The sequence below is a fragment of the Peromyscus californicus genome, unplaced genomic scaffold (genome assembly GCF_007827085.1).
Source record: "Peromyscus californicus insignis strain IS unplaced genomic scaffold, ASM782708v3 Scaffold_4__1_contigs__length_199733344, whole genome shotgun sequence".
Lineage (NCBI taxonomy): Eukaryota > Metazoa > Chordata > Mammalia > Rodentia > Cricetidae > Peromyscus > Peromyscus californicus.
The window spans coordinates 63,307,321-63,331,636 of NW_026294562.1; the positions used below are offsets into that span (position 1 = coordinate 63,307,321).

At 49.0% G+C, this 24,316-nt stretch overlaps 1 protein-coding gene across 3 annotated transcripts in view; it reads right to left on the reverse strand.

Moving 5' to 3' along the window:
• Kndc1 (kinase non-catalytic C-lobe domain containing 1) overlaps positions 1-9,185 on the reverse strand; it is a 49,924-nt gene extending 40,739 nt beyond the window's left edge. For all 3 annotated transcript variants that reach the window (XM_052761687.1, XM_052761686.1, XM_052761685.1), the window contains exons 1-3: positions 8,557-9,185; positions 2,553-2,751; positions 1,783-1,841 (exon numbers count right to left, since the gene is read on the reverse strand). In XM_052761687.1, the coding sequence (XP_052617647.1) occupies positions 1,783-1,841; positions 2,553-2,751; positions 8,557-8,658 (360 nt within the window). In that variant the 5' untranslated portion in view covers positions 8,659-9,185. The remainder of the gene's footprint in view (positions 1-1,782; positions 1,842-2,552; positions 2,752-8,556) is intronic.
• Between the last annotated feature and the right edge of the window lie 15,131 nt (positions 9,186-24,316).

Sequence of the window (24,316 nt, forward strand, 5' to 3'; positions counted from 1 at the left end):
TGATCATTTCAAGGGGACAAAAGAAATATTTCACAATATGAAATATGTGTTCATGGTAAACCTTGATAAGCTCAGAACAGATAGGAACTCATGTGGCCAAGGCCAGTGCCATCTATATGGTTAGATCAGGGTAACCAGTTCCCCAAGACAGGATGGGTGATCTGTGCACATCCACCATAGACTAGAGTCTAATCACTAGATGCTGCACTTGCTGAGGATTGGACCGGAAATAAGCTTTGTCCCTGGAGGAAACAGTAAGAAACACTTATTTGATCAAGAGGGAAAAAAAATGAAAAGAATCTCGAAGTTGCTATGAATAGTAGCAAGATGTTTTGATATTAAAGTGGATAAAGTTAACAAAGGAACAGAAAACTGAAAGTAAAAACCCAGTGGATGGCAGCTGTATGTGTACCACAGCTAGCCAACAAACAGAGCTGGGAAAATGGCCATCCATCCACAGAAAAAGATGAAAAAAACCCGAACGCCACGTTAACTAGTCTGATGGGTCATTCTAAGCATCAGCGTATATTGGAATATCACCTTGTGCACTGAAAACACACACATTTGGTTTGTCAATCACAATTTAGTGAAGCTGAGGAAACCAGCTTCTGATGGACTCAATGTGAAGACTAGAACTTTGAAACTCCTGGTGGAGAATGTCAGTGAACTTCTGTTTGACTTCAAGGTCAGGAAGTCTGTTAAGGATGCAGAATACATCAACAATGGAAGGAGCGCTGGTCACTGTGACTGTGTTGTTGCTGAGAAACTGGGCTGGTGTGGTACCGCATACTTCACTCTTGCATTTGGAAGGCTGAGGCAGAAGGATCACTTGAATCTAGGAGTTGTGAACTAGCCTGGTGTGCTGGTTAGTTTTATATCAACTTGAGGCAAGCTAGTGTTATCTGAAAGAAGGGAACCTTAATTGAGAAAATGCCTCCATAAGTTCCCACTGTAGGGCAGTTTCTTCATTAGTGGTCGATGGGGAAGAGCCCAGCCCGTTGTGGGTGGTGCCATCTCTGGGATGATGGGCCTCGGTTCTGTAAGAAAGCAGGCTGAGCAAGCCATGATATACAAGGCAGTAAGTAGTACCCCTCCATGGTCTCTGCATCAGCTCCTGCCTCCAGGTTCCTGCCTCATTTGCACTCCTGTCCTGACTTCTTTCAACGATGGACTATGATGTGGAAGTGTAAGCTAAACAAACCCTTTCCTCCTCAAGTTGCTTTGGTCATGGTGTTTCATCACAGCAATAGTAATCCTAACTAAGACGTCTGAGCAATATAGCCAGACCCCATCTCAAACAAAATAAAACAAACTCTTTCCCACAGTGAACATCTGCAGGCATCTGATCCCCTGGGACTGGAGTTGAAGAGGGTGTTAGCCACTATGTGGGTGCTGGGAACCAAACTTGGGTCCTCCGCAAGAGCAGCAAGTGCTTTTAACCATTGAGCCATCTCTCCAGTCCCCAGAGACATTTCTTAAAGGTGGTGAATACCCATAGCCTTTTCTGGCTCCTCCCACGAGTCACTGGTAAGACTCAGAGGCCATCTGATTTGACATTGCAATAAGTGAACTCAGTACCAACCCTGACAGAGATGTCTGAGGCCACGGCTCCTGAACACCCACATGTCTTCCAGTAGCCACTAAGGATGAAAGCGGGGGCCCCAAAGGCAGCACCTCACTGGGGATAACCTACTACACTAAGGCCACAGGACTACTGTAATAAAGGTCACCCCAAAGATGAAGAGGGCAAGGCTTGGAGAATCACCACTTACTAGAGCTTACCTCAAAAGTGTTTCCTGTCAGGTCAAACTCTGGGGGTACAAAGGCACCCTCGGGGTCATCTTGGAGAAGAAAAGAGAAGGCATTCTGATTTTATCCTTTGGTGAAGAGAGAACCCCACCTACCGGAGCTCAGACCTTGGAGGCCTCCTGGGACAGCCAGGAGAAGGCTGCATCCCCTGGAGGCTCTTCCCCTTTGCTCAGGCTGATGCCCCTAAGGAAGGGCATCCAAGCAATAATACACCGTTCTTGAGCCATAACAGGTCCAAAGTGGAAGGAGAAAAGGAATTTGTTTGGATTCCTGAAAAAGGAGCGCTGGCCTCCTAATTTGAGAGAACCAAACTTACCCTGGAAGGGGCCTCAGGGGTGGCCAGTCTACCTGGCCAGATAAGTCTCATCTTCAGGCCCCTGCATCATCTTCCTGCAGGCCAGGAGTGCCAGCCTAAGGCAGGCAGTGACCCAGACATCCTCTTCTGAGGAAGGCCTGAATAGAGCTCAGAATCATGGCTGAGCACCTCTCTGGCTCCCTGAGGGAGTGTATGGCAATCTTAGGCTGGTGGGGCTTACAGGGGCCACCCAAACTCAACATCTAGCCTGCCTTTCCTCCTCTGTGCTGCCTGGAACAGAGGATCCCATCAGATTCCCAAGAAAACCCAGGGCTTGGTCCCTCCCTTAGGGCCTCAGCTGCTTGGTGCTCACACCCAGCCTCAAGGTACCTCCTCTGTGTTGCACTGGGTATCCCCCACCCTGACCATGTTCCCCTCTTCTCCTCACCACTGAGCTGCTCCATGAAGCACACGTTTCCACTGGTGTTGAATGCCAGGGTGTCAGGTGTGATGCACAGGGTCTGGAAGATGGCTGCGTGGGCGACACTCCGCATGGACAGGCTGCATTCTAGGCATACAGCCCAGGCCTCCTGCTCACTGAGACCTCTGTCCCGCAGGGAGAGGATGTCAGCCAGAGACACGTTTTCCTGCCAAGACAGGCTTGGTGTAAGTCCACAGAGGGCTGCCCCAGGAAGGGCCTCGTACTCCATGCTGAGCATAATGCTTTAGGGAAGCGGATGAGTCGTGGCGGTACTTCACTTAGTCAGGAAAAGGATCTTAAGTCAGGCCCTTTCCAGACACAGTCATTCTGCTGTTCCTTGACTGTCACAGCCATGGAGCATTTGGTGAAACCACCAGTATGCTGCCCAGAACAGGCACACACATTCACTAATACTTGTCTTCACATATGTACACTCACACTTAGCAAAAACACTTCCATATAATAATACACGCTGCTATACACACCGACAAGCACAGCCGCAGTTGCCCACGCATGCTCACACACACCTGAACTCTTTTATATCAAACATCTTAGACTGCAAGCCTCCTGCCTGGATGCTGTCAAGTCCCTGTCATCTCCTGAGTTCATGCGTCTGTGTACTCCCCACTTCCGAGAGTGGGTGGGAGTTTCTTTGGGAGCTGGGCTGGGGGCTGGTGTGGGCAAAGGATGTGGATACCCCTTATCAGAGGGGAGTGGGGTGGTGAAGAAGAGGCAGAGCCTTGGCTTCTCCAGCTCTGGCCGTGACCCCAGGACATGGGCTGCTCAAGTGCAGGCAAACGATAGTTCTTAAGGGTGTCTGCCTGTAGCTGACATTGTAAGGCATCCCCATGATCACAGATCACAGATGAGAAGGCAGAGTGATTAAAACAACCAACCAACCAAGCAACCAGGCAAATGGATGAAATCAAGAGCAGGAGTCTCAAGCTGCTGGCCTGAGCCTTTAGGTTCTGTGTGGGTGTTAGACCCTGTATATTCACAGGCCATTTCATTCTTGGAGCTCAAGGTGGGACTTGGTGAGGTCTCATTCTCAGAAGCTCCCTGACGGTTAAGCTGATTTTCTAACCAGGGCTCAAGTCTGTGGTTTCTTTGTAGTACCAAGGATCCCTTAGCACTCAGGAGAACCTAAGCTCCCAGGGATGCCCACTGGACATGGCTGGAGAGGCACACACATACACTGCACACACATATGTACACCACCCCTCCATACCTTCACCCAGGAATGTGCCTGCACAGTGTACATTATAGGGCAACATGCTTATCCATACATATTCATGCAAGCCTACACAGACACATGTGCGAGGTAGTACACAACCTTGTAGACCCCGTGGGGCTGAGCCATGTAGGAGAAACGAAGCCAGCTCACGATATGAGTCTGAGTCAGTCTCAGTCCCACGGCAGGGCCTGCCGGCACCCCACTGCTGCTGCTCATGCTGGCCAGCAGGCCTGCCTGCTCACAGCCATGACAGGATGTGCCGCCAGCAGAAGGCAACCCTGCCAGACATGCTGCTTGGCCATCCTGCAGCCTACATCACTGCCTCCTACTTAGGTCTGTTAGGAAGATGCTCCTGAAAGTAGGAAGGGACAGGGGGAGCCTTGGTCAGACCTGAAAGCAGCTGAAGACCTGCGTCCCTCAGGGTCCATTTGTGTTAGGGGTATATAACTTGGGAAAGCAGGAACCCAGGGTCATTTGTATGATTCTGGGATGAACCCCCTGGGCCCTGAGTCATTGCTTCTGGCTGTGGTCAAGGCCTTCTTCAATGCCAGGATTATTGCCCTTTCACACATGCCACCCTCAGGTCAGAGTCTATTTACACAGCTGCAGATCCTGTCGGTGCTGCTCCACGCTAAGAGCTGAGGGACCCCAGGCCTGAATTCTAGACCCCAGAGTCACCTGCCTTTAGGACCTACAACTGCTCCAGCCTTGCCAGGCATGAGAAAGGACTATCTTTTGCCCAAATCTATGCCACTGGAGAGGGGCAGGGGAAAGTTTTGGCTAATGGGCCAGGGACAAGGATGACAGACCAGGAGGGACTCAGATGTCACTCACCAGCCACCCAACCTCAGTCTATGCCCCCCTCTATTCCAATTCCAATAATTCATCTTGGTTCCTCTCCCTCCCCCTGCTCGCCCCATGGAAAGGAGTCTGCCTTGTGTGTCTTCATTAGCGTCTTTAAGGTGCTGCCTGGAGATATGGTAGCCAGTCTCTGCCACACAGCTCAGTCCCCGGTGAAATATGCTCAGTCTGCTGCAGGGCTCTGACTTTGGCTCCACAAAGTATCATGTCCAGGGGCCATCGCGGAGGCGATCTCCTGTGAGCGTTGTGAGCTCACTCGTGTAGATGTGGGTCTGTATGGCGTTCCCATGCCAAGCACACTAAGCGTCTCACGCAGACCTGGGCATTGCAAGCTCCAGGCCTTGCAGGCTCCTCCAGCTCTTGCCATGGAGATCAGCTGATGGCCTGATCTCCAGCCAACTCAGTGGCTCTATTTGCCCTATATAGGCCCAGGTCCTCGGTGGGTGAGAAGTTCCTTCACAGTCCAGCCTGCCCCTCACCATCTTTATCAGGGTGGCACTTGAGAGTGTGGGGTGGGGGTCACCTATGCAATTTCCCTGCAGGCAGGAAGATCAATCCTCGGCTTGCAGTGTGCTGATGCAGACTTAACCTCATCTTGACTGGAAGGGATGAGACCCTGGGGGTTGGGGAATATGCTCCAGGCAGAGACACTTTAGCTGATCCCTGAGCTCCAGAGCTCTTATCTGGTTACCTCAGAATGCCCTGCTTAAGGGCGTATATGCACTCATGAGCTCCCCTTCCCCTAGACAGACTCGGAGCTGGGTTACAGGGACTCCAGGGGTCATTGCGCACATTTCAAGTACATTTATAACCAATTAACTTTTCAGCTTATCATAACAGGACCTGCCAACATAAAACTCGAACTGACGCTGGCAGCGTTTGTTGGCAGCCTCAGCTTGTGAGCAGCCAAACCTCAACAGAGAGGCAGGAGCTTGCAAGGTGTTCTGTGGGCTGTGTCTGCCCCCAAGTGCCCACCCTGCTGGCTCAGGGTTCTTTTCTGGTTTTAGGCTGCCTTCTGCTCAGAGCCTGTTTGGAAACGTATTCTATGGGCTCTAATGGCATTGTGGGGAAAACCCCTTTCTAAGAGTAGAATTTTTGCTGTGGGTCCCTGTTCATTTTCAGTCCCCAAGGCCAACCCAGCACCAGAAGGTTCTGGGAGGCATTTGGTTGGCTTGGAAACAGTGAGAACTCTCCGCTGACACTCAATGTTGTCATCTTCATCACCAAACCTGTACTGTTCTGCATTCCTGAAGACCAATGATATCACCTACCTCTTGACCAGCACTACTGGGCCCTCAACCACAGCCACTTGGTGTATGCCTGCCTTTCTGGCAGCTATGGCTCTGTCTTACTGGTTTGTTTCTGATTCCACTTTCCATGTCCAGAAAGGCTGAAGTTCCGTGTTGAATCCTAGGAAGGCCATCTCTTCCACCTTGCATAGCTCTTGGTCAGAACAACTTTAGTGTGCAGCCAGGGTCTTCTTCTATGAAGCCAGGGACAGAGCATGGCTTCACCCTCCACAATGTAGTGGGACATGCTGGTCCATTCACAGTGAGCTGTAAGTGTTCAGTAGGTTTTTCTCATAGGCAAATGACTTGTTCCTATGCCATGTTTCTCTGGAGAAATTGCTGGGATGTAGGCACTGGTCTCTTCATTACAAGAAAATGCCAAGATGATCTCGGACAGGCATTTCCCACTCTCACCACGGAGGGAGGGGCCTGCACATACATGCCACTGTCCAGCGTATCATCTCTGGGGGTCATGGTAAGGCTTTCAGTGAGCATGTTTAGCACTCTACCAGTTGTCAAGAGGTTAGACAGCATGTTCCCAAGTCATTTGGATTTTCTTTGGGTCATGGCAGGGTAGAGATATTCAGGGGCCCCTGGAGGCTCTACTGGATTCAGTTTCTTAGCTGTAGTAGAGAGAATCTGATGTCCTATATACTCTGTATTGTATGTATCCTGGATCTGGCCTCACCTCACCTGCAAGGCTGTCATGGCTTGGGTCACACATGACCCCAAGGGATTCTCTAGCACTGAGTGAGCTTCAGGATGGGTAGCAGCCTAACTCTTTGCTTCCCTCTGGACAGCTTTCAAATGCAACCAGATAAAGAGGGCCATGCCAGGTAGAGTCATGTGACCTTGATGTGAATTTAAAAACCTTAATGGGGACTGAGCTGACTGCAGGAAGCATGAAATCTAGATCTCAGCTGTATTCTTAGACGAAGGACTGTGTTGGCTCAAGGCCAGTCCCCAAAGACTCTTCTCCTATTTTAAAGAATAAGTTTTTGTTATTCAGTTTTCTTACGGCACTGGGTGTTGAATCCCAAGCCTCGTTCGTATATGCTAGGCAAGCATGCTACAACTGAGCTCCATTGCCAGCCCTCTCCTGTGTTATAGGAAGAAAAGTAGCACTCTTCCTCAGGTAAGGGACTCACCTGAACTTCCAATTGAATGCCACTGAAAGGGGGGAATTCCAGTTCACACAAAGGACTCCCTGAGGTCAGAGGATAGAGATCTCACACACTGTGTATATGGAAACTCTCTAACACAGAGGGACTGAGGACATTCCTAGTACAGAAGGTGTCAGGTCCTGGTAGACAGATCACACTCTGGGTGCAAGGCTCACCTTCAACCTGTGGACCTAGGTGCTGTTAATACCTAGGTGTTGTTAGTACCACTGCTTCAGATGCCAGGCACTGAATGAGCCCTCCAAGCTCAGTGGCTGATACAAAAAGGTACAGGAGGGGTTGTCAGATCTGCTTCTGGTGCTGACCGAGGGCTGAGGCTCCCACAGATACCCTAGAACACGTCCTGTCCTCCAGCAGTTTCTGAAGGCTGTGTGCGGAGGGCACCCTTTTTTTCCCATCAAAGCCAGGGAGATGTCCAAAGGTTTATTTATTCCCGGGCCTCTCCTCTCTGCAGCCTTCAATTGCACCAAATCCAGGCCACTTCAGGGTGGGGGCAGCACTACTCGGAGGGCCCTGGAGGTGGGGCAGGCAGGAGCAATGGCTTTTTATCCTTTCAGAGCTCCAGGAAGGGGAATGGAAGAGCTGTCAGGGCCTGGTGCTGCAGACCCCAGGCTTATGCTTCAGGAGGGTTCTAGCCAACTTTCACTCATCAGATGACTAGGCCAGCTGCAAAGACAGATGGAGGGTCTCTAGCACCAGTGTCTTCAAGGGGCTAAAGAATGGTGGATTCTTCCACGGGGACTCCAGACTCCAGAGCCTGGCTTGGAAAGGTCTTCCCAAAGGTCCTGGCTTGGAAGGATCTCCCCCAAAGGTTCTTGAGGGAGGTCAAGGTGCCCCTGGGAGCGTCTTGGGGGGCTGCTTGCCGTGTCTTTCCAAGACATGGAGTTTGTGCATGACCATCACCTGGGAACCTGGGGGCGGGGCACCTAGGTTCTCCCAGCCAGGAGGGGATCTGTGTAGCCCAAGCCAGTTTTGGACTAGAAGCTCTCAGGGGACTTGGGAGGTGGAGGTTCCCCAGAGCAGGAAGCACTCTCAACACCGGGAAGGGGTCTCATTCCTCATTCCCAAGCTCGTTTGCTTTAGCACTAGGCCTGCTGAGGAGGTCAGGAGTGTACCTATTGTCCCAAACTGCCAGGATCCCCAGCCCCCAATTTGTCCAAGGATTAAAACCAGAAACCCACCCTTGCAGCAGCCAACTTTTGCAGGGACAGTTCCATTGCTGTCCCGTACAGCATTCCAGCTGTTCTGTGGCGGGTGGGGCTGAGGACAGGAACCCTTAGCAGTCGCTACCCGAGGGGCCAGAATCTATGTAGGGGCCAGAATCTATGCTGCCGGAGAGCTGTGTTCTCCCGACTCCTCTTTCCCACCCCTCCTCAGGGGCAGGCGGGCTTCTGGGACCATCTCACCTCATCCTCCGGCAGGGTGGGGAGCGGCTCGAAATCGTAGAAGTCCAGGTCCTTGCCGTCTTCCTCGTAGAAGCCCCGAGAGGTTGGGTCCATGGCCTGCATCTTGGCGCTCAGCAGGGCCTGCGCGCAGGTTGGAACTCCGGCCCTGGACCACGCTCCGGTCAGGGATCCCCTCCCCAGCAGGTTTCCTCTGGATCAGATCCCCTCTCCGACGGGTCCTTTCTCCGGTAGATCCCCTCCAAGCTGGCCGCCGCCTCTGTGCCTGACGGGTTGAGCTGGGCACCGCCAGCTACGCGCGCCTGGCCGCCATGGCAACGCGCCGGCCGCCTGCCGCAGTGTCGCCAAACGGTGGCGCGGGGACGCCTGGGGCGGGGCCGGGGGTGGCGCCCTGAGGGCCGTGGTCACTGGCGGGCCAGGGCCGACTTTGGGCTCCGCAGATGTCTTCGACTACGTCAGCCTCCGGGGTGCACCCTCCGCCTGCCTGCGCTGTCCGTGACAGTTCGGGGCGGAGCCACTCCGCCCAGCGGCTGCCCGGGGGGTCTGCACCCACCTGGACGCACAGAGGGTACCTGGGCTGAGCCCACCTGGACCACACCAGGCCCCAGGACTTTCGCAGTTCCCGCCCCACCTAGCCCAGGGGCGGGGTTGCTGCAGTCACCTCTAGTGGCCGCTGGCGGGAGGGAGTCTGGGGCAGGTACTGGGTTCCTCAGCTCCTAGAGCCTTTCCCTTGGTCAGGCCTTGTGATGCGCAGGGAGTCAGGTGTTCACCCCCAAGCACAGCAAAGGACTAGACGGCTCTCCCAAACTTGGCCAAGGGCAGGCATGGATCCCCTTCCACAAGCGAGTGTTTTAGTTTCCGACAGTCTCCCCAACCTTAGGGAGCAGAACTAGGGGCCACAGCTCCTGAAGAACTGCAGGTCAGCCTGGCCCCTTGCATTGCTGGCCCTATCCCCAGAGCCTAGCCTGGCTAGGTACAATAGTAGACACTTTAATATGTGCTCCTTGAGTGAAGGAGGGTGGGCTTGCAACTGGTCACGCAAAGTCCAAGAGTACAAGTGCAGGTCGGGACACATTCTCAAGGCTTCCAGTTATTGGCCATTCATGAGCTTGTAGCCAGAGTAGGTGACAGAGGGTGCTGGAAGCTTGAGCGGGAGAAAAGACATCTCGCAGGTGTGCTGCCCTGGCCTGCTCACTCCTCCGACAGTGTTTGGGGTTAGAAGGAGGGCAGATGTGGTCAGCAGACCCTGCTCCCACCCCTGGGTGCTAGCTGCAGCCTGTCCCAGGAGTCTAGATAAATGAGCCCTGTGCCTCTGTCCTCTGCTTTGGGGGCTGAGAAGCTGCCACCTTCCTTTGTCCAAGCTTTGGTGCTTCTCACCTACCCTTCCCCCCAGCTTGTGTTGCCCTGGCCTGTGCTCTCCCCAAATCTGTGAGGCCACAGCTTATGCTTTCCAGCCTGTGCTCTCTCTAGTCAGTGCTCCCTGTAGCTTAGTGCGTCCCTCTTGTCCATGTTCTTCCTATCTGTGCTCCTTAAGCTGGTGCACCCCTCACTTGGTCGTCCCCCCCCCAAACTTGTGCTCCCCCTCCCTGAGTCCATGCTTTCTTGGAGAACCTAGGTAGATATGACCACAAAGAGGAGGCTCCAGGGCCTGGTGGTGGCTGAGGTGGGACTTTATCAGGTAGCTTCACTGGTGCCCTTGAGCTCTGGGTTTAGGGAAAAGACCTAACATTGTCTGGATGGGGCAGAGATAACCCCAAACTCACGGAGTGGTCATACTGTACAACTCCTGGCTCTAATGACACACGGTCTAGTTCAGGAAAAAGTATATCTAACTTGGGTGAAGTTTGAATACAGCGCCGACTCAGCCTTGGATACAGCGGTTGAACTTGCTCATCAGGCCCTTGCCTTCCAAGTTGAGTAACCCCATGGCTCCTTTGTAGGACTGGAGAATGAATGTTGTGGGAGGTGAGGAGGAGGCTTTGGAGGGCTCAGACTTATTGTCGCTCTTTAAACTACCATCTACTTTCCTGAAAGTTTATGGTGTTTGGCCCTTATCAGCTGGACGTTTTGTTACTCACACTGAACATCTGCCCGAATATGTGCATTTATAGTGAGCTTCCTGTAGGGGAAGGCTATGGTACTGGTCCCGGTTCTCAGTGCTTTGCATATTGTAGGTGCTTACTAAGGTTGTGTGAGGACATAATGCTGGAGGTCAGAGCGAGCTTAGAATGGGCAGTCCACATTATCAGCTGATGAGCAGCACAGATGGTACCTGAATGTCCAAGGGGCCTCTGGAGGTTCACTCCAGGAATAGACCATGGGAATGGCTTCCCCTCGTCGCTCCCTGCTTATACAGTGTGCCTAACATATGCTTGGCATTTTCCTCCTAGCGCCTATCCCAGGCAGTCAGAACTCTGTAAAAGTGATGACTGTAACTTCAGGTCCCTGGGCCAAGCTGTGACTTGATGCACTCTGGCTTCCTGACAGGCAGTTTCTTCCGGTTTTGGCTGGTCTACTCATTCTTCGTCCGTTCCAACATTCTTCCCTGCAAGACCGTCTGCTGCACGGAGAACTCTGCCTCCTGCTGTTCTTGGCCTGAGCCGTTTTCCTGGCGGCCTGGGGGTTTGCCTCCTTTGGCCTCCTCCTGTTCTACCCCCCTCACCAGGGACTCAGGACTGTGACCTCTTCTTCAGAGAGCTTGCTCCAGATAGGTCATATTCAGACATTGATCAGGATTTATCTTGTCCCATGACCCCGTCTCTCCACTCGACAAAGGCTGCCTTTGCTTCATGGCATTGATCAGCACTCAGCTTGATCAGCTACTTGTGGTGGCAGGTGGGATGGGAATTTCAAAGTCTGGCTCACATTTTTTTTTTTTCTGATAAGAATTTTGACAAGTTGTCATATCACGTGTACATTTTGAAGCCAATATTTTTTTTTAAATAAAAATGCAAAGAATATAATCTCTGGTGTGGGGTAAATATTGATATTCTGAAAACAAAACTGTTAGTCATTCTTATAAACATGTTCCAAGAATCTAAACTCCAAAGAGGCTTGGATGCCCACCATCAATCATTTGGAGACCCTGCAAGCACACGCTCCTCTAGTCAGAACTCCCGAGACACTTTCTCTCCAGGCTCATTGCAAGCATCTAGTTTTGCCCAAACTTCATCTTACAATCATGTTTCTATTCCTAAATTTTTGTTATAGATACCTTATAATTTTCTGACCCCGTCCCTCCAGCATTTTCACTTTGGTTTCCAGTGACCATAGATCCGTTTTATGGGAATGCACTGCTTACTGGCTTTGGTGCATAGCTTACATCTATTCCTTTGTAGCCTTGATGGAAATGATGACACACACAAGGACAGAAGTCGCCAGCTCAGCTGCTCACCCTTGAAGCAAGCCTTAAGGAGGACATTCCTAAGAACCTGGTGTGATTCTCACACCAGGAGGCTTTATTAAGCCTAGGTCCCTATGTGGACCTGTGGTAAGAAACTACTGACAGGAAAGCAGAGGCAAGAAGGACAGGAAGACGCACTCCCACCTAGACGCACCCAGGTACACACACCTGTGCTCCATACTCCCACCTTAGACGCACCCAGGTACACACACCTGTGCTCCATACTCCCACCTAGACACACCCAGGTACACACACCTGTGCTCCATGTTTCTGTTTCTTTTTGTGTTTTCTCCACCATGAGCTGATGTCATCACTCACAGTGTTTTCATCTGCCCATTTTATTACCAACATAAGTAACTGGGACTTATGTTGGTAACGTGGACGCGTTGGTGAGGGGCCTTTCTTATATTACGTTTTTGAGGTTCAGTTGTTTGTCAATGACTTGTTCATTACAGTTGCTGAATTGGATTCAGGGACATGAACATATCACTTGAGGGTCTGAGGGTGCATGAACAGGATCTGGGAGTGCTCTTTTGTTGATTTCTCTTTGCACATATGCACTGGCTTGGGATAAAACTATATTTATGGAGGTTGGGGATTTAGCTCAGTGGTAGAGCGCTTGCCTAGCAAGCGCAAGGCCCTGGGTTTGATCCTCAGCTCTGGAAAAAACAAACAACAACAACAACAAAAACCAACACCCCCCCAAAAAAAACCCAACCAAACAAAAACAAACAAACAAACAAAACTGTATTTATGAACTGGCAAGTCATCATGATGCATGTGTTAAATTTCGTATTTTTCCTCCGATGGATTGGGCATAATTTATTGAGAATAGTTCTTTGCTGTCAGCTCTCCCATTTTGATTTTGTTGAATCAAGAGTGTTTTATTTTGTCTGTCAAACAGCGCCATTCTGTCCCCACAATGGCAGAAATCTCAATACACAAAACTCACCCTTCCTCCTTATGTTTCTTAAAAGAATGTCTTGGCCACAGGTTGGGTAGGTGGCTCAGCAGTTAGGAGAACTTTTGCAGAGAACCAGGGTTTCATTCCCAGGAGCCACACCAGGCAGAGCAAGCATCTGTAATCCAGTTCCAGGGGACTCTGATGCCCTCTTCTGGCCTCTACAGGCACTGCATACATGTGGTACATTTAAAGACATACAGTAGAGTACACAAAACAAACAAACAAACAAACAGGAATTCCTTGGCCACATTTGATAATTCAGAATTAGCTATGTGATTCAGAAACATGAGATTTGATTGGTTTGCACTGGGTCTGATTACATACAAATATTTCTAAAAAAAAAAAATCATCATTGTGTTGTGTGTGAAAGCTTGCATGCTATGACAATGTGGAAGTCAGAACAACGTTGTAGAGTTGGTTCTCTCCTTCCACCTTTAGGTGGGTTCCAGAGGTCAAACTCCAGTTTCCAACCTTGTGCAGCGGGTGCTTTTTTTTTTTTTTTTGAGACAGGATCTCACTATGCAGACTGGGCTGTCCTGGAACTCACTGTGTAGATCAGACTGCCTTTGAACTCATGGAGATCCACCTGCCTCTCTCTTTATAGTGCTGGGATTAAAGTCATGTGATGCCATAACTGACTATAAATTTTTACTAGTCTTCTGCCTTAGGAACATGCACATTTCTCTGAGTATTCAGAGTCTCCTTATGTCCTTTTGACTACATTTTGTAGATTCCTGTGAAGGGATTTGTGCATTTTTAACTATATTTATTGCTGGTATTTGATATTTTTGTGGTCTTATTGCAAAAAAAAATCTTTAAGTGGGTGCCTACCACATGCAAAGCCATGGGTTTGATCCACAGTACTACAGAAAAGAAAAAAAAATCTGTTTTGTGTTGGCCTATAGAAGCAACGTATGTTTTTACATTTTTGAATAATGACCTTGGTGGGTTTTTTTAGATATCATTTCTTTGTGTGTCCCTGGCTGTCCTGGAACTTGCTCTGTAGCCCAGGCTGGCCTCAAACTCAGAGATCCGCCTTCCTGTGCCTCCCCAATGCTGGGACTAGAGGTGTGTGCCACCATACCCGGCTGCTAAGCCTACTTACTAATTTTGATTTGTAGATTGCCCTGATTTTCTATGCAAGTGATTGTATTCTCTGAGAATAGGGAGTTTGGGTTCTTCACTAGTAATTCTCATCATGTGTCTCTTTCTCTACGGTTCCTGCCAAGACCTCCTGTGCAATAATTGAGGAGAAGTGGTAATAACAGTCTTTGTTGAGCTCCCAGAGTGAAAGCAGACAAGATTTCTATTTTGCCAGGAAGTATAATTTTATTGTGGGTTTCTGTAACTCCGCTTAACAGTTGAAGTTCCTGTCTACCACTGATTTGCCTAGTGCATTATGAAAGGGTTTTATTTATTTTTATTTTCTGTATATGAGCGCTTCATCTGCATGTGTTTCTATGCACCACATGCATGCCTGGCTCTTACAGAGGCCAGAAGAGGTTGTCAGATTCCCAAGAACTGGAGTTAGGAACAGTGTGAGCTGCGATGTGGGTGCTGGGAATTGAACCTGGGTCCTCTGGGAGAGCAGCCAGTGCTCTTAATTCCTGAGCTCTCTCTCCAGCCCCCACTAATGTGTTTTTAAAAAATCATAAGTGGGCATTGAATTTCACCAAATATGTGTTTTGTGCCTATTAAAATGATTATGTTTTCGCGTTTGTTCTGTTAATGTTTTGGGTTATACTGACAAATGCTTACTGTTGAACTAATTATATATTTCTGGAATAAATCCATATGATTAGGATATGCTATCTTTCCCAATATTGCTGGACTTGGTTGAATAATATTTTGTGTAGGCTTTTTGTACTTGCTTTTATTGGCCTATATTTTGTATTTTTATAATGTCCTTGTCAGATTTAATTAGAAGATTATGCTTACTCATGAATGGTTGGATAGATTCCTTCTTTTTCTGTTCTTTGGAAAAGTTCTTGTAAACTCATATTATTTTCATCTTAAATGGTTGGTAGAATTCTCTGATGAAGCCATCTGGACACTTGGACTAAGACACTATTTTCCTTAATGTGAAAGTTTCAAATTACAGAGTCATTTCTTTAATAGTTATAAACTGTTCTTATATTTTCTTTTTTTGGTTTTTTGAGACAGGGTTTCTCTGTGTAGCATTGCGCCTTTCCTGAGACTCACTCTGTAGCCCAGGCTGGCCTCGAACTCACAGAGATTCGCCTGCCTTTTCTCATATTTTCTTAAGACAATTTTGTTATATTCTTTCCTAGGAATTCTTCTGTTTTACTCAACTGTTTAAACTTGCTGATGTATGATTATGTGTTCTATGCATTCTCTGTGTCTCCACCCCATTCTCTTTCATCTGTAGGATCTGTAGTGACAGCCCCCTGTGACTCCTGGTGTCTATAGCTTGTGCTTCTTTTTGCTGTTGTTGTTTTTTGAGACAGGGTTTCTCTGTGTAGCCCTGGCTGTTCTGGAACTCGCTATAGACAAGGCTGGCCTTGAACTCACAGAAATCTGCTTGCCCCCATCTCCCAAGTGCTGAGATTAAAGGCATGTGCCATCACACCCAGCTTTATTAATATTTTAAAGACTATATAACATATATTTAGTTTTCCATTTTATATTCTTTATTTTTTAATTTCTCCTAATTTGGGTTAATTTTTATTTTAGAAATTCTTTATAAATTAAAGAATTATTTTTATTTATGTATATGTGTGTGACTGATTATATGTGGACCATGTATACACAGGTGCCCGTGGAAGCCCACCTGTGGAAGCCCAGAAACCACAGAACTGGAGTGATAGGCAGTGTTGTGAGCTGCCCAGTGTGGGATCCAAACTCTGTCCTCTGCAAGAACAGCAAGTGCTCTTAATTACTCTAGCTTCTCTTGAGGCAGGTGCATAACTTACATATTTACAACTTCTTTCCCTCCTCCTCTCCATTCCCCATCCCTTCCTTCCTTCTCTCTCCCATTGCTCATTGCCTCTGAGTTTCACCATGATAAGTTTTGATGTATTACATTGTCATTGTTATTCTAGTCAAAATATGTTCCAAAATTTCCAAACTTATGTTTTCTGCTTACCTCAATGTTAATGACATCTAGCTGAAATGCATTGTGTTAGGAGACTACTTGAAGCTGGGCATGGTTGTGCATGCCTATAATCTCAGCAAGTGGGAGTTAGAGGCAGGAGGATCAGGAGTTCAAGGCCAGTCTTGGATATATAGTGGGTTCAAAGATAGTCTGAGACATATAAGACCCTATTTTTTTTTTTCCGAGACAAGGTTTCTCTGGATAGTTTTGGAACCTGTCCTGGATCTCGCTCTGTAGACCAGGCTGGTCTTGAAGTCACAGAGATCCTCCTGGCTCTGCCTCCCGAGTGCTGGGATTAAAGGCGTGTGCTACCTCTGCCCAGCCTATAAGACCCTATTTTAAAGAAATTCTCCAAAATTAAAAAAAAATCTTTTATTTTTGTTTATGTGTATGTTTGTGTGCCTGATTGTATGTGAACCATGCGTATGCAAGTATATAAGAGAGGAAAAGCCAGAGGGAGAGTGAGAACCAGAGAATAATTAAGACTTTGTTTACAGCTCAAAATATGCTCTACTGTGGTATGTGGTCTGAGTGTTTTTTGTATGCCAGTAGTTCAAAGTTAGCTGATCACAGTTTTGAGTTTCTATATCCTGACTTCAATCTTTCTCTCCTCTTTCCCCCTCCCCTCCCCTCTCTCTTTCTTTTAAAAAAATGATTAATTTTAAAAATTTCATATGTATGAGTGTTTGCTTGCCTTCACCTATGTCTGTGTCCCATGTGTGTGCCTAGTGCCTAGGCCAGAAGAGGGTGTCTGAGCCTCTGCAACAAGAGTTACAGATGGTTGTAACCCACCGTGTGGGTGCTGGGGATTGAGCTCAGGTCCTCTGCAGCCAGTGCTCTTAACAGCTGAGCTCTCTCTCCAGGCTCCTCTCTCCGTCTTCTCTTTTGTGAGGTGAGATCAGTTTATATAGTCCAGACTGGATTCAATCCCACAATCTTCTTGTCTTAATCTTTCAAGTGCTGGGATTACAAGCACACACCACCATGAATGGTTAGTCTGCTTGTCTTTTAGAGCTGAGAAGGGTATGCAAAAACCATTTACTGTGACTAGAATTGGACAGTTCCTACTCTGAGTCTGCCATGATCCATTAGTTATAAATGTACAGTTTTCTTTTTCTTTTTTCTTTTTTTTTTTTTTTCCGAGACAGGATTTCTCTATATAGCCTTGGCTGTCCTAGAGCTCACTCTGGAGACCAGGCTGGCCTTGAACTCACAGAGAATCACCTGCCTCTGCCTCCCAAGTGCTGGGATTAAAGGCGTGCACCACCATAGCCTGGCTCAATTTTCTTTTTAAAAAATTTTATTTATTTATGTACTTTTTTAGTATGCATGCTCTGTGTGCATATAAGCCAGAGAAGGCTTCAGATCCCATTATAGATGGCTGTGAGCCACCATGTGATTGCTAGGAATTGAACTCATAACCTCTGGAAGAACATCCAGTGCTCTTAATTGCTGAGCCATTTCTCCAGCCCCCACAATTTTCAATTATAATATTTCCCTATTGAAGTTATCTTCTATCTTTATGAAATACATTTCTTCATGAATTTGGGGGAACACTTCATGTTTTTAATATTAATACTACATTTTTATTCACTTTAAAAAACATTATTTATTTTATATTTATGAGCATTTTGCCTGCATGTATCTACGTGTGCAACATGTGTGCCTGGTGCCTATGAAGGTCAGAGGGAGATGTCAGATCTCCTGGAACTGGAGTTACACAATTGTGAATTGCCATATGGGTGCCGGGAATTGAGCCTGGGTCCTCTGCAAGAGCAGCAAATGCTCTTAACCATTGAGCCATGTCTCCAGCCCCATCATGTTTTTGTTTTTAATTCTTCTACATCCTTCTATTTACATTTCTCATTAACAGGTGAGGTGATTTAAATAAGAATGGCCCCTATAGGCTCATATTTTTGAATGCTTGGTCATCAGGCAGTGGCATTGCTTGAGAGGGATTAGTAGATGTGGGCTGACTGGAGTAGATGTGGCCTTAGTGGAGGAAGTGTGTCATTGGGGGTGGGATTTGAGGGATCAAAAGCACAAGTCAGTCCCAGCGTCTCTCTCTTCCTGCTGCCTGTGGATCCAGATGTAGAACTCTCAGCTACTTCTCCAGTACCAGGCCTGTCTGCACGCCACCATGCTTCCTGCCATGATGATAACAGACTAAACCTCTGAAACTGTAAGCCAGCCTCAAGCAAATGCTTTCCTTTACAAGAGTTGCCTTGGTCATGGTGTCTCTTCACAGCAATAGAACACTGAGTAAGACAACAGGGTATGTAGATATTGATAAAGATGTAAGTACAACTCTCCATGACCAATTCTGTGCTTCAGCTGCAGCGTTTTCTCCATCTATATTAAATATGAATTCTAATTATGATTACATTTGCTCTGATGCTTAACAGTCCTGGTGCCACCCCTGACCAACTCTGGGGCTCAAGTCCAGTGGCTTCCACTGAACACTGGGGGTGGGGAGCTAGAATATACTCTGGAAAAGCATGGGTCACTTGGTCCATTTCCCCACTCAAGTTGACATTGTCCTCTGTAGATGTCCCCAGATGTCACAGTGGGTAGTTCCCAGACCAGGCCTGAGAAAGACCAGACAGGACAATGCATCCTTGTCCCAGCCAACTACAGGGACGTACTGTCTCCCCCTGAGACCTATGTCTCAGTTAATTCTTTTTGCCACAAGGGACATTCTCTGGCAGCTAGCCCATAGTGCCTGCAAGTTGGGGTTAGAGTCATTCTCTGACTCTGTGGCTTTTTTGGGTATCTCCCTGGCCTTCTGGTGAGAAATTCATGGCTAGGTGGCCTTGGGCTCCCTCTGGATGATGTGTATATGTGTGAACTCTGACACATCATTTGTTTCCAGGAGAAGCTGGGCTGACTCCAGGGTGGGCTGTTTCCTCCATGGTGTCCCCAGGTAAAACCTTGGCCTTTACCAGCACCTACCTCCAACGCCTTGCTTTCTAGAACTGGGGTGTCCACATGGTGTCCACACAGTCTCTCAGCCTCTCCCAGGAGAGGGCATTAGTTAGTGTCCAGGTGACTAGCTTCATGTCAGATCTTAGGAACTTAGGTGGAGTCTTACTGCCCTCTCCCTCTCCTCTCATTCCGTGAATCTGTGTGTATGTGGACGTCCCTGCCATGCAGGGCAGGAGATGCTGTGTCTAAGGACATGTAGAGTGAGTGGCTTGTTAGCCAGTGCAGCAGTGGAAAGGAGTGGGTTCAGCAGGCCTAGAGGCTTAGGTGTCATTATGAGACCAGGCACCCTGAGCATGCCCGAGGCTTAGGTCTCAAAAAATACTCTTATGCCAGGCCCCAGGTGGAGCTCCTGGAGTCCAATTGGCCAGAAAGAGGAGGGATTGTATGAGCGAGAATTGTTGAGACCAAGATTGGGAAAAGCACAGGGACGAATAGCCAAATGAATGGAAACACATGAACTATGAACCAATAACCGAGGAGCCCCCAACTGGATCAGGCCCTCTGGATAAGTGAGACAGCTGATCAGCTTGAACTGTTTGGGAGGCACCCAGGCAGTGGGACTGGGACCTGTCCTTAGTGCATGAGTTGGCTGTTTGGAACCTGGGACCTATGCAGGGACACTTTGCTCAGCCTGGGAGGAGGGGACTGGACCTGCCTGGACTGAATCTACCAGGTTGAGCTGAATCCCCAGGCGAGTCCTTGCCCTGGAGGAGATGGGAATAGGGGGTGGGCTAGGGGGAGGGCGAGGTGGGGGCGGGAGGAGGGAGGACAGGGGAATCTGTGGCTGATATGTAATATTAAATTAAATTATATAAGAAAAATACTCTTGGTCTTGATTCTGCTTCCAGGGTGATCATTATGCCAAGACATACCCATAGTCCTGTGGTTACCCCAGTATCTCAGGTAGGTTTTTAAGGCTTACTCTGAATGCCTGAGCCAAGGTGTGGTCCTTCGCTCATTCCTCTCTTTCTTCTTCTTCTTCTTCTTCTTCTTCTTCTTCTTCTTCTTCTTCTTCTTCTTCTTCTTCTTCTTCTTCTTCTTCTTCTTCTTCTCCTCCTCCTCCTCCTCCTCCTCCTCCTCCTCCTCCTCCTCCTCCTCTTCCTCTTCCTCCTCTTCTTCCTCTTTATTCTATACAAAAGCTTTTTATTTCCCATCCCCTGTTTTTTTGATGCCATGTGCCAGATAGTTTTTATAGGGGTAAGTGACACACATAATATTGAATGTGGAAAACTGTTCAGTGTGATGGGTTTGATGTGTGGCTGCACCACCATAAAAAGGGATGGGTTCATTCCCAGATTCCCAGTGTCTTGGCAGCCTAGATCAGCCCTCTTTGTACCCCCTCCTCCCAGTTCTCCCGGAGGAGTGGGATTCTGTGGGGGACATGAGTGGGGTTGGAGGGGTATGGAGTACAAGCAGAATGGGTGTGGGATGGTGGGCATCAGTGAGACCAGAAGACAGGGTGAGTTTGAACACCTGTCTTCGCTGGTTTCACCTGCCCCCAAGAGGGCTTTTCTCATTAGCCTCATCTTCTGCAGCCCATGTCTCCTCCCAGCACAGGGCAGCTGCTGAGGGTACCTGCGGTCATGTACCACCAAATGACTCAAGTCACCAAGACACTCTTGCCACAGAACCCGACTTCCGTCAACCTTGCCGGAGGAAATTTGACTTGGTTAAGTTTGAGCCTTCCCACTTCTAATCCTGGTGACCAGCATAGAGGGTACATTCTGGTGACTCTGGGCTCCTGCTCTGGGGCCTCACTTTCTCCTCACTCGGAGTGTTCAGAGCCGAATTACTGCTTTCCATCACTGTGGTAGTCCTGACTGCCATCTTTCCTCCCAGGCTGTGATAAAGTGACACTGGGTAGATTTTGAACAAGACCGTCTGATGCCGGTGACTGGCCTTGCATGATTGAATCACCCAAACTGTAATGGTATCATGTCCTTGTCTAGAAGCCCTCTCCCTCATCCACCTCCCACCCAGGGTCACCTACCTGAAATAGCCTCTGTCCCGGGTCCCCTCCCAAGACATCATTCATGACGATGCAGATGATGGCGATTTAGAGACTCCAGGCTCAGCTCCCCCAAGCCCTGGCTGGACTCCCTCTTTCCCACAATACAAAGACCACACGGTATTGACCTATCCAGTAGTTCTTAGGTGCTTCCCGAGTGCACTAGTGGAGAACCTCACCATTCCAGGGTACAGAGAGGTGAATTCTGATGGTGACACTCATCCTGCCACGTTGCAGGCCATGTCTCCTTGTCCTGCTGGCATCCTCTCTGAACACTTCCCCACAACAACCCACTAGCCTGCCTCTCTTTCTGGGAGTCTTGGTACACAGGGCTATGTGTTTGGGCCAGGGCCAGGAATCCTCTCTAAAGCAAGCCACAGGCACGAGGCCTCCTCCCGTCCTCCCTGGTGAGTCAGCTCTTTTCACCCTCGTTCTCTCAGGCAGGTGGATCTGGACTAAGGACAGGCCAAGGACACCGACTCTCAGGGAAGGGCCTGCCTTCTGGGTGTCTTGCTGCTGTGTTCTTGCTGTGGTTTGGATAGGTCTGCCTTAAACTCCACGTGTCAAGGCTTATTTCCCAAGGTGTGCTGGTGGGGGGGCTGCTATGCACCTTTAGGAGGGGTCCTTGTGGGATGAGAAGACTTTAAGTCCTTGGACAGGCTTTTAAGAGGGATTGTGGGTCTCTGGTCCTTCTTCCTGGTGTGATTTATACTGTTGGTTCTTCTACGTGTTCCTCAACATGTCTATTGATGCTGTGTGGTACCCCCACCAAGGACCCAAATCCACGGTCTCCTGGTCTTCCCGCAAAGAAACCCAGTGCTCAGGGCTATGAATGCACTAATTATTTGTGGGTGCATACAAACACCAGTATGTCTATATGTGGGCATTGCAGTATGTATGCATGTGTGGTGGTGTGCAGGCATGTGCATATGCATGTACGTAGTGAGCAGGTGTGTGGATGCACATGTCTGTGGTGTGCATCGTGTAACTGTAACATGTCAAACCAAGCCTTTTCTGTCTGAGTCAACTGACTGACTGTCTTGTTGGGACAGAAATGGAGACTGGTTCGTAGGCCTGACTGCAGTGCTTGCCTCCCCGCCCCATGGCTGGTTATGGCTGGAGTTTGAATTGTGGGGACAGGAATGTGATATCACAGTTGAATTGATATTTATGCAGCATCAAATCTTGCAGACCAGGTTTAAAAAGGAACTTAATGTCGCTGCTCTAAGCACCCACATCAGTAGTGGGTGAGTAGTCAACCAGGGGCCCATGGTCCCAGGTGATCCACAGGAACACCCCAAGATGGAGGCACGCAGTGCCTGTCCGGGCCTTGGTGAATGGAAAGGATGTGGTTTACAGCCGTAGGAGGCCTGGACAGTAATCCCAGAGTAGTGGGAATTGGCTCTCTGGGTGCTAACTCTGTTTAAACTCCATCTGGGACCACAGACATCAAACCAAGGAGGCATGAAATGAAGACTGGTCCTTACTGTAGCCTCGCTGACCCACTGTGAAAACATCATTTATCAGTGGAGGCCCCAGGGATTTGCTTCTCTCTCATGTCTGGATCTCAGGACCTTCCTGTTCTATCCATCCTCCGGCTAACTGACACACTCAGGTGATCATTCATTTGTCCCAGAGATCATTTCACTTGGTTTCTCTATCTTTTACCCCAGAAGCCTCACTGGGCCCAGGCTCTGACTAAGTCACGTGTCCCATGTTCTTTCTGTCTCTTTTCTCTCTAGCCTCCGTCCTTACCTTACTGGGCACACCCTGGGCTGTGGATGCAGAGCTGGAATCCGTTGTGGATTCCAAACACTCTGCTTTACTGTCTGCAGTTTTTGGTCCCAGTGGTAATAGCAACAGGTGACATTTTGGTGGAAAGTAAATTACACAATGAAGGTGTTTCCCAGGCCACTGACCTCAGCTGTAAATTCTACCAACACCATGGAGGAGTAAATGTGATGATGGGGGCTGCCCTGGGGGTTGTGGTCCTTGCAGAGGGCTCCGCTGATCTCAGAGCCTGCTGTAGGCTGTGGCTGTGCTGGTCCTGACAGCATCTACCCAGAAACACTGAGAGCCAGGGGGCAAGTGGGTAGGACTTGGAAGGCTGCCTATAGTGCAGCCACTGGTAGGGACACCTCTGCCAGGCGCTACTAAGAAATACCTGCGACTATCTGCACCAGTAGAATGAAGGATCCATCCACAGGTCCCCAGCCAAGGCTGCTCCCAGACCCACACCCCCGGCAGCCTCATTGCATCCTCTGAGCTGACTTTCCTTTGAAGACAGGGCCCGGAGCCTCTCCTGTATTCCCATGTTTCAGTCTCGTCTGACCGTTTCAGACAGCTGGAATGTGGATCCCATCTCATCTTCTTTCTGGGAGCTTCAGGGGCCTCTCAGCTGCTCAAAGCCCCTGCAGAGGTGACTCATTCCCAGATCCGAGAGGTGTCCTTGATCTGCCTAGGCAGTGCTGATACCTCAGCAGGCAGATGGGAGATTGTCTGGCCGTGGAGTACCCCCGTGGGAGACACAGTAAACACTGCTGGCCTCCAGGCATGCAGAGCCTCCATAGCTAGAATCACTGCAGCAGTGATTTACGTTGTCATAACAGCTCCGTGTGGTGAGGTTCTAACCTCATGAAATATTTAGCAGTGCAGGGAGGCTGGAGGGAGAGGCTGGGGGGTGTCTCACGCTACCTCTGTGAAAAGCACACACACAGATACATACACACATGCACACTCCATACAGATGGACATGCAACGTGACTCTGGCAAACACCCACTCCCAACTCACACAATACACACACGAACATGCATTCGCACACTAATGTGCACACTCACAGCACGGCCACCTACACGTTGGCCATGTGCATTCTCATGAAAGGAGGAAGGGTCATGGCAAAGGAAGCCTGCGAAGCTGGCATAGAAACGTTTCATGGTCTAAGGGAGGTTGGTTAGGAGTCGAGGGCTCTAAAAAGCAGGTTTGCTGCAGATCGCCATACACCCCCAGCAGGACATAACCGGAGTCTGTTGCAGTACTGGTCCAAGTGGACTCATGACTCTGAAGCAATGCTGAAGCATGGCAAGGTTCAATATTTAATGCTGAAGGCTGCATGTCTTTGGTTGAATGAAGAGGTGTCCCTGTTCTTCCAGAGGCACCATGGAAGAAAAGATGTGAGGGGCAGGCCCAGGGGAGCAGCCTGGATGGCGCCCCAGCCTCTCCTGCACCATTCTTCCTTGTTAAGACCGAGAAACACACACGAATGCTATTGACCAGCCTGACCAAGGACA